Genomic DNA, 17,105 nt, shown 5'->3' with positions numbered 1-17,105 from the left:
CACCAGGGACAGAGCTCTGAGCTGCTTCTGTGATAGCAGGGAAAGCCTTAGCTCAAGGTTGCAGTTTTATTTTTGACTCTGCTGGCATTTCACACAAGGGAAAGCGAGGCCGGTGGCTCGGCTGGGACGCAGAGCTCGGATCTTTGGGATCTTGTTTGCTGCCGTGAGGATTATTTAAGTTGATATCCCATCCCTGGAAGTGCTCAAGGCCAGGCTGGATGGGCTTCTGAGCAAGCTGAGCTAGTGGGAGGTGTGGCAGAGGGGTTGGAACTGGGTGATTTTTAAGGTCCCTTCCAGCCCAAACCATGGTTCTGTGATAAGCTGGTGTCTCAAGTCAGGCTTTAGAGGATAGACCCCAGGCAATCTCCTTGAAAACATCCCTGCTTATACACACTGGGCTAAACTAACAACCCTTCCCAGTTCACTTCAATTTTCATTATTTTGGGAATAAATCTTCCTAAATTAAGCCATACATCATTTCCTTACACCATGAATTTTAGGCAAGGAGTTTTGGTGTGTCTTAGTGCTAGGGAGAAAGCTCTAATCCTCTCCCACCACCCACACAGCTCCCATATGCATTTTGTGGAGCCACAAGTCAAATTTACGAATTCCTGGATACACACTTGGGGATACCACTTTGGAGTCACTCTTCTGGGAAACAAATGCAATTCAGCTGTGTCTGATGCTTTAAAAAAAGTCTGGATGTTCAGGGAGTTAATTGTGAAATGATTTAATGAAGCTATGCTTAAACTGACATTTAAAAACAAAAGGGAAGCTTTCAGTGCTTTAATGGCAACTGTAGGGGACTTGTTCCACAGTGAAGGGAGTCCAAATAACATCCACAAACAAAAATCAATCTAATCGAAAGAGCAAATCCCTTTGTGTGCTTTTCAAGCTTATTATTTAAATGCTATATGCAACCACTGCTTGATGTGCAAAGAGGTACTCACTCTTCAGACCAAGTGAAGCCTACGTTTTTAAAGCTTTATATACTGTTCAGGAGACTTGCACAGGTTCCAGGGGGCATTTTTAAAATCTGGTAGTTCCTCAGAGGTTTTCATTGCCTTCTGCTACACGATAGTGCATCAACTGCAAACTCAGCAAGATGCTCTGGCTCGCTTGGAAATTGAAATGGGTTTTAGTATGAGACAGTCTGGTAAGATTGTGAACACGATCTTGTAGAATCAGGACTTCTCTAATTGATCAGCAGATTTTTGTGGAGTGAAGAAGTTGATTCATTCCCTCCCCTCCGCTCCTCTTTCTGACCTTACACCAACACTGGTGCTATCAGGAAGTTTTGACACTTTCCGAGGGGACTTTTGAGTGCTATCAATAAGGTTCAGTGGTGGAATCCAAAAGGTTAATGTTTAGTCATAGTTATCACTGAACAGAGTCAGCAATGCCTTACTATCTCCTTGCCTTCAGAACCGGGAAAAACAAAACTAGGTCAGTGTGTACTTGTCATTACGGTTGTGACTCAGTTTACTGGCAGCGTCTGGTACCGAAAAGAAAAGATTCCCAACAACATTTTAGCGCTAATCTTAATTTTCATGATACTGTGATCGTGTAAACAAGCTCAGAGTGTGTCTGGTCAGATTCTCAGCTGGTAGAAAAATGGGCATTTCTCCTCTGAAGGGAGCAGGACACCCATTGGTGTCAGCTTGGGGCTGGTCACTGGGCTCTGTGTTCAGCAGACAGCTGCCACATTAATTGGGAATGGAGGTTTTCTCAAGAGCAGCCAGTTAATGGTATTTAAACAAAAGATTAGGAAAATAATTACTGTTTGTTAATTAGCCACGCTGATGTCTAAACATATAGTTCTGTACATATTCAGGCACGCATCTTCCTTTTGGTGAGGGGTTTGAATAACAGTGACTTGAGTTGTAAAGAAGCATATAATTTAATTTAGGGACAAATTTTACAGAAAAAGTAGATTATAGGAAATATTTTCTAAGAAAAACTATGACATATAAGCCAAAGCCAGTGGAAGCATTGGCCACATAAAGAGGAAAGCAAACTGAAGTTTGAGGTGTCACAGCCAGGGTTTGCCAGGAGGACCCACTGGGCTCCATTCAGTGTGTCAATCAGGACCAGCCCTCCATTTCCCTGCCTGTTTATTTTTTCCTTAACTAAATATTAGCCTTCAAATAGCGGGTGCAGATTCACCAGAGCTCCATAAAAGCCTCACAAAAAGGTGTTTTCCATGGTTACGAGCTGCTGGAGCGCACCGGTTCTGGGAGTGTCGCCGGGCTATGGCTGGCTGCCCCGCAGAGCTCGAGGATATTGGAAAGTCACTTATGCAACAAAGGCAGGAGTGATGTTAAATTTTGGCCAGACTCTCTCCTTAGCCGTGTGGAAGAGAATGAACCCCCCTCCTCCCATGGAAATGGAGTGAAAGGGGTTTGCGTTCGCTCCATTCTCCTTCCCTTTTTTGGTCTAGCAGAAACAAAATGCAGTCACGGCCCAACCAAAAATTGGAATATGGCCCTCCTGAGGGGTGCAGGAGCCAGGAGCAGCTGTTCAATACAGCACGGCCTCCTGGGAGCCAGAGCTAAAAATCACAACAAGGTGGTTAATGATTCTCAGAGCAATAGTGAAACTCTCCAGCTGTGACATTAACCAAAACATGAACATTAGTGCTGTCCAAGGAAGGAAGAGCCCCTGGAGATGCTCACTGGGGATTTGCTGCTACTGGGTGGCCAGGCAGGCTCTGGGAGCTGACAATTTCAGCTGCAAATCCCATCCCTTTGGAAAGCCAGCATTTTCCTCAGTCAGATGGCACAATGGAGATGGGATTCACGAGGTTTGGGAGGTTCATTTTTCCTCCACAAAACCTTTTGAATAGAACATATATTTGATATCAGAAGCAGACCCAACATTATCTTATCTCAGATCTCTGCTTGATTGTCTTTGGTTGATAACCCATTACGAACACAGCACAATATTTTTGTGAACTTGGAAGTTTTGGGCTTTAATATCACACTGCCCAAAGCAAACATCACCTCCACTACATTCCAGTTGGGTTTTATCACTATAATAATTAAATCATTCCAAAGCAGAGCCTAAGACACTGCCATCCTGTACACCCTGACTTCTAAACAGTTTTTTAAAACAAAGTGTTATTTTCTGACATTCACAACTCTTAGCTTAAATGAACTCATTACTGGTTAATGTCCCTTTGAACAAAGGAGTTTTCTTGCTGAATGGAATTTGTGTCAAGATGAGGAGAATGATCTTGTGGCTGTAGTACAGGATTCATAAAGCCAAGTGCCAGGTCTTGTCCTTGGGTCACAACATCCTGTGGAACTCTCCAAGCTCGGGACAGAGTGGCTGGAAAGCTGGAGAAGGACTTGAGGGTGCTGGTTAGCAGCAGCTGAACATGAGCCCAGGTGTGCCCAGGTGGCCAAGAAGGCCAAAGGCACCTGGCCTGCATCAGCTCTGGTGTGGCCACAGGACCAGGGCTGTGACTGTCCCCTGTGCTGGGCAGGTGAGGCCACACCTTGAATCCAGTAGGAAAACACTGAAGTTCTGGAGAGTGTCCAGGGACAGGAATGGATCTGGGGAAGGGTCTGGAGCACCAGGAGAGGCTGAGAGAGCTGGGAAGGGGCTCAGCCTGGAGAAAAGGAGGATCAGGGGGGCCCTTGTGGCTCTGCACAGCTCCCTGACAGAAGGGGACACCGAGGGGGATTTAGGATCTGCTCCCAGGGAACAGGGACAGGAGCAGAGGGAACAGCCTCAGGTCACCCCAGGGGAGGTTTAGGTTGGATATTGGGAAGAATTTCTTCACAGAAATAGTGATCAAGCACTGGAGCAGGGGCAGGGGTGGAGTCCCCATCCCTGGAGGGATTTAAAGCCCTGTGGATGTGGCACTTGGGGACATGGGGCAGTGCTGGCCTGGGCAGTGCTGGGGTAGGGGGTGGACTCAATAATCTTAAAGGTCTTCTCCAACCTAAACATTTCCATGATTCTGCAATCAGATTGGCTTTCTCTCCCTTCCTCTGCTATGCATTGACTGAGCACCTTCTGGGCAAGGCTGAGCTTTCTGTTTGCTCCTTTCCCCATCTGCAGAAAAGGGGGTTGACTCTATCATTCAATTTGCTAAAATTTGCAATCTCAGATGCTCAGCTGCAGAATGCACTGCAGTAAGAATTGTTCTGCTGCACCACATTCCTCCAGATAACCCTCTTGCTGCAGCTTGAGAAACAGGACAACTCCTCACATCAAACACATGGACCTGTCATCTTGGTCTGTAAAAGGGAGACCTAGTGGTACATTAGGTCATCACTCACCCAGACCATCTTTAACAATCCTTTTAATCCAGAACAATGATAAATTACACATTCCTGCTCTTAACAGCAGTTATTTCAGGAAAGTGTATTTAAAAGCAACATTTTCCTACTACAGGCAACTTTAAAACACACAACATCCCCAAAAGTGTTTGTTTGTCTTGTCTTTCATACAATTTCTTGCCATTTTGGCTAAATATCAAAGCTGTCTGTGTGAGCAAATGTTCTTTCTCTGCCAGCTCCTGTTTTGCTTGTTCCTGAAGTGAAGCATCATAGCAAATTTGTGGCATCACATTCATTTCCTTGGCTGTGGGCTATTGCAGGCAATCCTTGGTGAATTCCAGTAGCAGAAAGAGCAGGCTGGGCAGGAAGCTGTTTCTATTCATGCCCAACAGGACAGCCATCAGCTTATGAACCAGTGTAGGTCTATGCAATTCCCATGGAGCAAAGCTGATAAAATCTGGAGAAGATCTGCCTAAGAGAGCTGGCTGCTGTTCCTTGTTCCTTTCCATGCTTTGGTTTTTCCCAAACTGGAGTTTGAAGACCCCAGCACAGGCTTAGCTTAGATTTATGCTATACTAAAATGTGACCTAGCTTTATCCAGTTTGCCTCATCCTAATTCTGGGGCAAAGCCTAGGGATCAGACTTCCAGGAATCCCACCTCCCTGTCAGCCAAGGGTATTTATCTCAAGACAGCAAGATGCAGCTGGAAGTTGATCATGGTCTAAGCAACACTCAGTACTTCTCCCTTTCCTGAAACAAATTTCCCCCCTAACAGGGGAATGTGTATTCCACGTCAGCTTAATATTCTGAGCCAAAATGGCCCCTTACAATCCAGAAACATCCCAGGACATTTTACAGAGAAGAGGGAACAGCACCTTGGGATAGTCCAGTGTAAATCCTCTGCATATTTTTAGTTTTGGTGCTCTTCCCCCCTTGGCTTCAGCAATGCAGTTATACGACCTGAAGGAAATACCAAGCTGACATCCGAATATTTTCAGAAAGCAAGTTAAACATGGTTTGGAGAGGAAGGAAGGTACACACAGCAACTCACCCAGCGAGCTTTGAGGGGACTTTTGTGCATATTACACACTTTTCAAATGCTTTCGGATTTTTTTGTTTGAACAGAGAAGCCATTAAACTCAGCATTCTGCTGGTTCCCCTTTGATTTTCTACCAAATATCACAGCAAAAGTATCTGCCAGCGGGGAACTGTAAACAAGATCTTGAGTTCCTTCCCTTCTGGGTGGAACTTACCTGCTCCAAGGGATTAAATGGCCTCTCCACTCAATCTGCTTCCTTAAAAGTAGACCAGGAGAACCAAACAACAGATGTTTGATTTTTGAGCTCTAAGTTAATTTTCCCCACTGCAGAAGGAATTCTTAGTCTTGCACAACATTAGTTCATTAGTTAGATTAAAAGAAAACCTCCACAAAGAACAGCACCGAAGAATCTTAACACAAGGCACTAGTAACAGGGAAATGCCCTTTGCAAATGTGTGGCTTCTTTGAATTATTAACCAAATTAACATGGTAAAAAGGTGAGGAGAACATCTCACCAGATCTACTCAGTTAATTTCTTCCTGGATTTGCAAGCAGGAGTAACATCCAGTTTACCTGTTCATAATATTCAAGCTGTACCACAATTTGCAAAACCATCTCAGGAAGATGAATTAGTGCACTTAAAAATTCCTTTGAGACTTTGTGAAGGAGAAGTGTTCCTTGCATGATTTTTGCAAGTATTAGTTTCTTGGAGAGAAAAGCTCACCTCACCAGAAACTAGTGGGAAAAATTCCTTCTGAGAATCTAGGAGTGCCTTATCTCCCCTCATATCAGGAAATGAAGATATGCAGTTCCTGGGGTGATTTCAGGGAATCTTGAGAAAGGAAGGTTTTCTGGTGAAACTGTAAGAAGCAGGAGGCATCACAAGATGTTTGTTAGACTTGAAGGATGTGGTTCTGCTTGCTCCTGGACTTGGGAACTCGTCACCCAAGGGTTTTGTGGGATGCAGAACATCCACACGGGTCCAAGTGCAGACAGGGCACTGGGTGAGAAATCCCTCCAGGGCCTTAAATACAGGAAAATAATCAGAGGTGGGAAAGAATGGGACAAAGTAAATATGTGACCTGTTTTGGTTGCATTTGCTTATGGCTTCTAAGAGAGGTGGCAATGGCCAAGGTGGAGCATTGCTCTGATTTGGCACAGTCTTAAACCAAAGGCTCCTCCAGTATAAGAAAGGTGAAAGTTTCCTCCACACAGCCAGCTCAGAGTCTGACTCTTAACTCACTTTTCTGTAACGTTGAGGCCTCAACATTATATTTAGCCTGACTGGAATTTGGCAAGTAACTTTCCTTTTACTATTGTTTTCTTGGTCTCTTCATTGGACAGTTAGGTTGTCTGGGGATTTTATTCAGCAGAATGCATTCCCATAAATATATTCAAAATAGATAGGAGCCCTCTTTGTATTAAGGCATCTATTTACGTTATTTGAATTTAGATCAAAACATGCAAAAAACTTGAGGAAGAGAGAAGATTGCTTGAGGGTTTTCAAATGAGAGGAAGACTAAAAATGCATTGAAAGCTTTTGGATGTGGAAGTACGTGGCATTGTGGACAGTTGCAGTGGAGAATATAATGCAACAATAAAATCATTAAAGTACTTCAAGTTTGGAAGTAATCTGGGTTCTTGGCTTGCATTGCATTTAATAGCTTTACATTTATGGGAGCCACTCCAGTTTTTAAAGGCAGCTTCAGCCTTCAGACTGATTGCACTTACCACCCCAGTGAAACTGCAACCCATTAATTTTTTACCGAAAGGATCTTCCTAGTTTGTCAAACACATCAAGTGAACATTTTAGAGAGTGCAGACTACAGCAGTATGAAAACCAAAACTTTATATCCAGAGAGAATGCTGGATTAGCATGAAATAAAGGGTCTGATCCCGTTAATGAGCACTTAGGTAATTTCATCGCTATACAAAATTGTTAAAAATAGAGATTTGAGTGAAACCAGCCAGGACCTGCAGAAATCTCCTGTGCCAGCCCATCATGGAAAGGCCTGCAGTGGTTCTCCTTCAGGCTGGAGAGCTGCACCCTTGCCCTGAGCCCACGTTGTGGCCATCCCCTCTCCCAGCAGCCCAGTCCCCTACGTGTTGATCCCATTAAGCCCAAGCCTTTCCAGCGTCTCCAACCAAACTCTCGCTCTCTAAAACGTTCGCACATTTCTATGTCAAACATCTGCTTAGGTGGCTCTGAGACAGTGTGTTTTGGTGTTGTTCGTGTGCAATCTAGTGCCGCTTCCTCAACGCATGTGTCCCTTCCCTTCACAGCCTACTCGACACCCAGCACCTCCCCCGCAAACCGATTCGTCAGTGTTGGACCACGGGATCCAAGCTTTGTAAATATCCCTCAACAGACTCAGGTGGGCGCTTTCGACTTCTCTGTTTGCCTGCAGCCTCTTCTCCTGCTCCTCCAGTGTCCTCTAACGTGTCCCCGCGGAGCAGCTGCACTGCCGCTGTCACTTCACCCACATGGTCTCAGTAACTACAGTGAAATGTCACTTGCAGTTTGTCTGTTGTGTTGTTTTATTTTATTTTCTCTTTTTTTTTGTTGTTTTCCTTTTGGGCTTGTGTGATAATAACGCTGCTTTTGTAACTGGAAGGACCTCTCTTTGCTTTCTAAGGTGTTGGCTCCCAGCGCGCAGTTGTTTGCTTTAAGGCCGGGGTTTCAAAGGCTTTGGCTCCAACCTGCTCCCCAAACACTGCATTTAATTGTGTTCAGATTAGATGTAGGCAGAAATCCTTCCCTGTGAGGGTGGAGGGACCCTGGCACAGGCTGCCCAGAGAAACTGTGGCTGCCCCATTCCTGGGAGTGTCCAAGGCCAGGCTGGACAAGGCTTGGGGCACCTGGGGTAGTGGAAGGTGTCCCATGAAACAAGATGATCTTTAAAGTTCTTCCCAACCCAAACCAGTCTGTGATATGCAAAAGGAGATCAGAGACACCCAGGTAACAGTGCCCTGTAGTCCCCCAGCAGACACAGAGACTGCTCCAGTGACTTCCATGTAAAAAAAACCAAAAATACTCAGATTCCTGGTTGGCCATTTGCATGGTGGGCTTTGAGCGAGCAGGAGATTTTTGTAATTGTGAGCACATCTGTTTTCCTTACACAAAGAGAAAAAAGTCCAGTTGAGGCAGGGCCTATAAAGCTGGGTTAGCTGAATTCATGGTCCTGCTATGGTCAAATCAGAAGCTCAAGTAAACATTTGTGTTTCTTTAGGAGAAGGACGAGATTTAAATGTGCTTTTTCCAAGCTGTATCAAATTCCCAGGGTCGATTAAGAAAATAGTTGTTGGCAGTTTTGTTAGCAGCTAATTTGAGCCAGATGTTGAAAAAATTAAGTCTGGGCTTAATATCACGTTATCATGGGGGGAGAAGGTATAAAAAGTGAGCAGAGTTAGTTCTTTAGGACAACTGTAGTTTATAGTTTGAAGTGATTGCTTGACTACGTTGCAATTCTTTTAAAGGTCAACTCCACGAAATATTTGTGATTTTGTTTTGAGCTGGTTGCAGAGGCTAAAAAGCAATAATTCAAATAACTGGCAAACTGGGCATTACTACCCTTGGCTCTTGTAAGTTCTTTCAAATGGTTTATAGGCTTCTGAATAATTAGTGTGCAGATTAATGGCTGTCACATGCCACAGTAGGTGCATGAGGACAGACTCCTCGTTGTGATGGCTTCACCACCTCCACTGTCACTGAAACACAGGTCACTCATTCCCAAAGATTTTCAGTTTACAGGGCTGCAAGCAGCTGCCTGTGAGCACAACGTGGTTTTTTGCTGTCTGCTCTTTGTGTACAATTTGTTAGGGGCTTTAGTTTATAGCTCTGTGCACAGCACAGGTTAAACTATATCGAATCTCAAACCTTCTCTGCATTAAATAGGGTCACAGAAAGTACAGCAGCAATGCAGAGAGGGGTTTAACCCATCAGGTTCTGGGGGGTTTTTCCATGCCTTAACAAAACTCAGCCTGCACCCCACTTTTCCAGCCTTGTGCTTTATTGGGTTCATGGGTGTGACAAGTTTTCATGCACCTTCCCATTTCAATCATATTTCTCCAGTTGTTTTGGAAACAACTGGAATACACAGAAATACGCTGAAATCGGGAAACAGGAATATTAAGGTGTACTGCTAAAGTCCTTAAGCATTTGGTCTTTTCTTTCATAGCTCAGGAAACCTGAAACCCTTTGGAGAATGCTACTTACCTTTTCCAGAAGACTTGAAAAACTCCTAGTTGGTAAATTGATTATGTAGTAAGACACAACAGTATTAAGTCTCCAAAGATATTTAAAACTTACTTGCATCCTGCAGCCTAAGTTTCCCAGATAAGTTTGTTGACTGTAAACTTTTATCCTCCTTATTTATGACTTAAATCATTTTAAAGTGCTCTAGCGTTACTTTAAGTGCTCCTCTGTAATGCAGTGTAGTGAATAACAATGCTGTACAGTGAAAAACAATACTCAAGCACAGCTTTCAATTAAAGTCTAACATGCTGCAGTGGGCAAGGAGACTGACTTCCAGTCTCTGACTCCAGCTGCATCTCCCTGCTTCTATACATCATTACACCACCACAACCCACTTGATACTAAATATATAATTTATCAGCAAACTCACTACTTATTCATGAAAGAACTCTGAAGTTGACTGTGCTTTGAGTCAGAGAAGTGAGGTAAAAGTGCTAACTGAAATAATTTGGGATTTACGTAGCGTTCCTCTAAACAAAGACAGGCTTTTGTGCTCTTTTTTGCAGAGCATTAGTGTATAGAACGACCACTTAGGATATTTTTTAATGAAAATGTAAAAACACAGGAGTGTGTTATTAAAAGCAGCTGGGGTGGCTCCTTTCCATCAGGATCTTTAGAGTACATCCAGAGTCAGGCTAAGATATAGGTCCTAAGGACCAATAAGTGCCAGGGACACAGCTCCCTGAGACAGGAGGAAGCAGGGAACACTCTGAACTTCTGGAAGTCAAGCTTAAATATAAGGGTTAAGTGACTCTTTACTGCTGGAACAATAAAATAAAAATGAAGGCTGTATCTGAACATCTGCTTTTTAAAAATTATGGTCCAGCTACAACCCATATGAAAATATTTTGGTCAGATTTTTGGTGGCTCTGATGTTCTCTTGGTGGAACATTGGACTATGAGCAGTATTTACACATCATCATCATCATCATCATCATCATTAGAGTTCAAGAGCTGCAGAAGTGAGTCTGTGCTCAGGGATGTGGCAGCTCCACGGAGCAGGAGTCACAGTTCCCATACATGGACATTCCCAGAACATTGGAATAAAATCCCAGGCAAATGTAAAACAGCATGGCTGGGCTGGGGCAGGGATCATTCTGTCCTGGGCTGTTTCCAAACAACCAGCCCAGTACATGCCTTTCTTCATTGGTATTAGAAAAATTACCAGCAGATATTCCCATTAGCACTATGGTCTGATTTATGTCATGCTGTGTCAAATATAACCCCTTAAAAAATTTTATAGAGTTTATATAATATTCATTTAAAAAGCCATATTCTTGTGTCAACAAAGACAGGACAACCACTCCATCACAGAAGAGATGGGGAAATAAACTGCTTTAACTCAGTAGTTCTGATTTGGTAACAAAAGTCCCCAAAGGGCAGTTGGCTTTGCCTGGTTTTAGCAGTTTCCAAACTTTTCAGTTGGTTTGGTTTTCCACCGTCCATCACTCTGCCACTCCACTCACTGCACAATTGTCCTGTCTTGGGGGTTATTTGAATCTAAATTTCTGTTTGAGCTATTAGAAGCAACACTTGACTTGGCATCCCCTGTATATGTTGACAAAAAGGCACAGGTGTTGTAACCTTTGCTTGATAAATCATTTACTTTTGCTACTTGACTCGCAAGCAATATGGGGGCATCAGCTTTTTAACTGCCTTTTCCATATGCAAATCAGAAACACAGGATGCCTAGGGTACAGGGGCTCTGGTTTCAAAAGCAAGTTGGTCTGGATAGCTCATGACTAAGTAATAGATACGTCTCTCATATTGCCAAGGACTTGTAATACGGAGAGTGGTAGAGGGATGGGAAAGTCCCATCACATTAATTAGGGACAAGCCTCTCGGTAGCACCGAGGTGAATAAAGGAGTCGGAATTTTGAGGTGGTTTTTTTTCTAAAATTAATAGTGAAACAGCAAGCTGTGACCAGGGTTTGCCACTCACCACTCCAAATGCTGCTTGCTGCTCTCTAATGACCTGGCTTTGCTCTAGGGTACAAAATTCCTTTAGGGACCAGCGTGCTGTACTCATCTGCTGCAGCTCCACTTCACACTGAACATTGTTTACTATGCTGAGTCCTGTTTGCCACCTACTTAGCCTACATCTTCCTGGAAATTGTACTTGGGGTGCTAAAAACAGCTCCTGAGAAACACATGCCTGCTCCATCTAATTGCTCCTACCTGCCAGTGGCCCATGTGCCCTGCACAGGGAGGTTATGAGGATGCAGGGAACAGAAAGTGCCTCCCACTGCAGAGAATCAACCCCTTTACCCCGTGAGAAAGTGAATCCTGTGACCCTAACCAGCTGTTTCAGGAAAAAAATCCCTTTCTAATGTAAACAAGCTTTATATCAGATCCATCCCAGGTAGTTTCTAAAAATTTAGTGAAGCACAAACCCAAATATTTATTCCCTTGGCTTTCCATAGGAAAAGATAAAACTTCTTTCTAGAAGGACTGAAGTAGAAGCTCTTCATGGTTCTGCCTTTGCACAATCCCAAAGCACAGTCAGATCCTGGATAAATAAGTAAAGGTCTTGTGTTTTCACATTTTCCCTGGTGGGGCCCTAGAGCCACCCAGCTACAAGAGATCTCTAGATAGAGCTCATCCTTTATAACACAAAACAACTGAAACAAAAGGCCTGTAACCTGCCTAGAACACTGGAATAAAGTTAAGAAAAACCCCAAAAGTCAAACAAGCTTATCTAAGCAACAAAATAGCAGGTATGAGAACCAGCAAGCTCAGCAGAACAGCCTTATAAAGACCAGGTACAAAAATGCACCCTGTGAAATATATCTTTAAAAGAGCAATAGTAACTTAGGGGGGAAATCACTGAAGTTTAGCAAAGTGTGTTTATAGTACAAGGAAATTGCTAACTCCTTTAGATCTGCTTCTGCTCCCTGCCTTTCCCAAATTAGACAGTGGTATCTTTGTAGCTTTCTCCTTTTGGGCTTTTATTTATCTCTTAAAAAACCACCGTATGCCTCAGGTGCATACACAAACCTAATTGTACAATTACTTTCTTTCCCAGAGACAAGGCAAAGCCTGTTTTGCTTGCCCACAAGCCTTTTTTTTTTTTTTTTTTTGAGAGCAAATTGCAACCTGCAATTTTTCACTGGCAGTGCTTTAAAACAAAGGGCATGACAAAAAAAAAAAATGAGCTGGATGCTATGCCCTGTAGGACAGCAGATGTGAGCTCTGTCAGAGCAAGGGGGGAAGGCAAATTCCAGAGAAGAGGATTCTTCCACAGACACTGGAATCCGAGGAGGAGCGTGGTGCAGGTGATGCCCCTCTCCAGGAGGGAGGCAGGGAAGCAGCCCCATCAGTGGCAGGTCCCAAAAGTGTTCAGGATCCACAGATCCAAGTCAGCACCTTGAGTGGGAAGCTGATGCAGCTCCTGCAGCGCTCCGCTCCTGCAGCTCCAACTGCTCTGTGCCCAGGTTCCATTGCCACCCTATGGAAGAAAGAAACCAGTGCACACATTTTTCCTCTGCACAAATCAAACCCTGTGCCTGGCTTCACGGGGATTTTCCATCCCTGCTGCTCACTGCCACCGTGCCCTGCCCTCTGCCCCCTCCCAGGGGGATGCTGAGCCCCACGCAGCTCGTGGCTGTGCTTTGTTAATGAGCACCATGGGCTGCCTGGCCTGGCTGCCTGCACACCCTGCTGCCTTCCCCGTGTTTCCCAGAGCCCAGGAATGGCACTGGTCACACAGGCAGGACCTGGGGAGGCAGGGGCAGGGCAGGGTTTGGCTGAAGCATCACCCCATTGCAGTGGAGCTCGAGGGGTGTGGGGGGGACATGGCACAGAACATGAGAGGCTGCAGGAATTACACCAGGTCTTTTATTTTGGGGGTTCTGAGCAGAGCTGTTTAGAAGCCAGGTCAGAGCCACTTGTAGCTCAGAGGACTGTCCCTCCTCAGGATCAAAATACTCATCCCTGAGGCTGGACATACTGCTTGTGTCTGAGTGTGAATGGAGAAAAAAAAATGGTTTTTATCTAACTTGGAAGCATTTGTTAGACTCAGCCCCCTTAGAATTCCATATTCATACACTAACCTCCCTAAACCAGTATATGTGTCCAGTTTCAGCTCCAAAGCACTTCTAAGCAGACTTGAAATATTCCTTTTCTTTCTCTTGGCCTGTCCAGCAAATGTAGGGGGAGGTTCAGAACACAATTTCCACGAAGGAATAACATCTCTAGTGTGTAAAGAAGAGAAATTTGCATGGATCAGATATAAAAACAGAGTTTTGGGGTGTGGGACTGCTTCTAGAGCTGCTGAACGTAGAGGGATCACTCTGCTCCCAAATCCTCTAGGGATCTATGGATTTTCCCATATTGGCAAAGGGAATGAGGACTGCTCTCCTCCAGCACCTGGAGGCTCTGAGCCCCCTTATGATCACTCAGACTTTTGATCTCTGTCCAAAAAGTGCTTTGCTGTTGCACCAATGGCATCAGGCCACTGAGACATGACCTGAATTTTGGTGCTGTGTTTCCTCTTCCACCCAGGACATAGCAACACCATTCTGAATTTGAGGGATGGCTCTGAAAATGCAGTGTGAGCCTAGAGAGAATGTGAATAGGAAATGCAGCTCCAGACTCATCAGGCAAAGGTCACAAAGGTGACCAGAAATGAGGGAAACTCCTCTGCTGTTCAACTCAGGGCACAGAGGCCATTTAACTTGCACAGAGCAGGACTAAGGAATTCCACTCTCGGGTCAGTTCATAGACAGAGATGAGAACAGCACACCTCAAAAAGAAAGCACATATTGCTCTTTAAAGGTAAGGATTCACAGAAAACTTCCCAATGCCTTCAAAGTGGGCTGGAGCCAAATGAGTCCCAAAATGCCTGGGTTAGTCCTCTGCAGGGGAGATCCTTGTTCCTGGGCTTTTTCTTCCTCCTCCTCCTCGTAGGTTCTGGTGAACAGTTCAGACTCTTTTTTGGAAACCAGCACTCAGCATCCTATTTCCAGTAGATTTAGCATAGAATTATTTACAATGGACATAGAAGAATTTCCCAAACTAAGCAATTAAATTTAGTGAGTTTTCCCCCTCCTCACAATAACCAGGAAGCCTGTGCATAAGGCTGCCTTTCTGTGGGTTTTATGGCCATTACTTACTCCACAGTGGGGGAGAAGAAAGGGAAGAAGTAAGTGTGGGCCTGGTGGGAAGAGTTGGCAAATGCAGAAATATGATGAATGAGCTGGAGAGATTTAATTTCTTACTAAATTCTCTACAAGCTGTGTAACCTTTCTTTAGCTAAACAATTACTCTAAAAGGCAATGATTTTCTGTGTTTTCATTGAAAAGTCTTCATAATAACAATGGCCTATGTTCTCCTTCTTGAAGAACTTCTGCCAAAAAACAGTTTTCTTTTTTCCATTCAGCAGGAAACTTTCTTTTATTTTTATTTTTTCAATCTCATATTCCCCGCTAACATGGATTTACAAGGCCTGCCACTTACTGCATGGGGCTGGGAAGAAGCTTCCCCTCAGGCCAAATCATTTTGGTCCATCTCCTTTGTAGGGATTCTTGCAGCTTCCTCCCAAGAGGACTGCAACCACTGTCAGAGACATAATACCAGACCCAAGTGGCCATTTAAGCTGACAAAATGTGACATTCCCTGTGTTCACAGGTCAGGGGACAAGGGAGGGGACTCCCAGATTTGTTTTTCAGCGGACAGGCAGCAGTTCCTGCTGTGTTGTGGTGGGTGCAGTTGACTTTGGTGTAGTGGGGGAAAAGTCATCAGGTGTTTAAATTCACGGCTGCCAGCATGAGGAAATGAGGTGAGCTGATCCTCCCTGAGCCACAGGGTCCAGTTTAGGGGAGATCCCTGCTGAACCACGGGGCCCTGAGGTCAGCTGGAGTCTTGGAAGGGCTTTGAGGGCGCAGCATGGGCACAGCACTGCTCACATCCCTGTGTTCACACACACAGAACAAACCAGGCTAGGGCAAGGTGATGGTTCTGTGCCTCTTGCTGCTGTTGGCTGCCTTGGCTGATTTCCTGGCCACCACTGCCTGCCCCAGCCTCCACGGCAGATAATGCTGTATTGGATTAGTCTGCTCGCTGCTGCATCAGGTCCACGATCAATTTATTGACTCTGTCAGAGTGGCTAGTACAGTAATTGTTACAAGAGCAGAATAGAAAGCAAGAATGTGTCCACATAAAATATAAAAATGACGTTTTGTTCGTTCTTTCCTCTTTGGCCCTATAGATCTTTATGTGTTTACACAGTGGAGAGCACTTTACTTAAGTTAATCAGCTCCTTCTACATTATTAATTGCGACAGTTAGGGCGCTACGTGGCAGCAAACGTATTATTGAGAGCATTGATCTCACACTGACAGTGTGGACCTGGGTAGGTTTTGTATTCCTTTCCCTTCTTTTGCAGCTGCTTGAGGGCACTATCAAATCCCATTTCTCTGACTGACAATACACCATCGATAGCATCGATCCCAGAGAGGGGCAGGAGGCTGCACACCAGAAAGAAAGGAATGCACAGGCTTGGGAAGGGCTGTTGGAAGTTGGTGATCACAGTAATTTACATGCCTGGCCTCATTTCTCTATTTTGTAAAGAGTAATAATTTAAGAGCTGAAGTTTCCCAAGCGCTGAAGATTTGCAGAGGTGGCACGATGAGACCTTTTAAAATGTGTGCTGAATGTATACCCTTAAAAAAAAAAAAAATTTAAAAAGCCAGACTGACTTTTTACAAGGGTTTTGGAAGTGCCTTTGAAAGACATTTCATGAAAGTTCAGCCTTTGCAGCTGATACCTATATGAGCTCCATAAATTCCACCCAGCCTGACAAACTCCAGTAGGTGTCACATGTGACCTGGATGGAAAAGGTCAGCAGCTGAATTTATGGCTTTTGCATTTACTGGAACATTAAGATTTTTTGCCAACTGCCATATATACTTTTTTAAAATTCCGCAATCAAAGTATTAGGACCACCATCTCCAATGAAGGTCAAAAATTAAAGGCCACAATCCCTACATCCTTCCCAATGGATAGGCATTAAGCTACCTCTGTTCTAGGAATCACCTTTGCTAAATGGCAGGAACACAGAAGTCAAGGAATGAATAAGCTCCAGAGGTGCAAAATAGACTGTCCTGCTCTGGAATTAACACTGAATTCCATACGAAGGGACTAAAAGCAACCTTTTCTCAACAGAAAAGGAGCTCTCACTTTGCAGCAGATTCCATGTTCCCAAGACACTGAGCATCACCTGCCCAGTGCTGGACTGTCCTAGAAAAATACAAAAAACACAGAGGGGACAGACTGGGGTTTCAAAAGAAATACAGCAAAATTACCTCAATTTTGGTAAAACCTGTTTAAATTTGACAAAGGTGTCTGTTCTTAGTAAGGATTGCTAACAGCATGGGAAGTTGCAGCTTTCAAATTTTACCTGCTTTTAGTTTAGAACAGCAAAACACATCTCATTTTAGGCTTTTGCTTTGATAGCATTTTCTACTTGAACAGAGGTAGAACTGGAAAAATATAATTTAAAACCAGGATTTAAAAAAAAAAAT

General features: G+C 44.2%; 1 protein-coding gene across 11 annotated transcripts in view; it reads left to right on the top strand.

Annotated features, from left to right (window-relative positions):
• Positions 1-17,105, top strand: part of NFIA (nuclear factor I A) — a 248,099-nt gene that overhangs the window by 210,668 nt on the left and 20,326 nt on the right. For 8 of the 11 annotated variants that reach the window (XM_033067030.1, XM_033067029.1, XM_033067024.1 and 5 more), the window contains one exon: positions 7,612-7,703. The exons of the other annotated variants lie outside the window; for them this stretch is intronic. In XM_033067030.1, coding sequence (XP_032922921.1) covers positions 7,612-7,703 — 92 coding nt within the window. The remainder of the gene's footprint in view (positions 1-7,611; positions 7,704-17,105) is intronic. 11 annotated transcript variants of the gene reach the window in all.

The sequence above is a fragment of the Catharus ustulatus genome, chromosome 9, assembly GCF_009819885.2.
Source record: "Catharus ustulatus isolate bCatUst1 chromosome 9, bCatUst1.pri.v2, whole genome shotgun sequence".
Classification (NCBI taxonomy): Eukaryota; Metazoa; Chordata; class Aves; order Passeriformes; family Turdidae; genus Catharus; species Catharus ustulatus.
The sequence above is the reverse complement of the archived record's forward strand: the minus strand, read 5'-3'. Positions and strand labels throughout refer to the sequence as shown.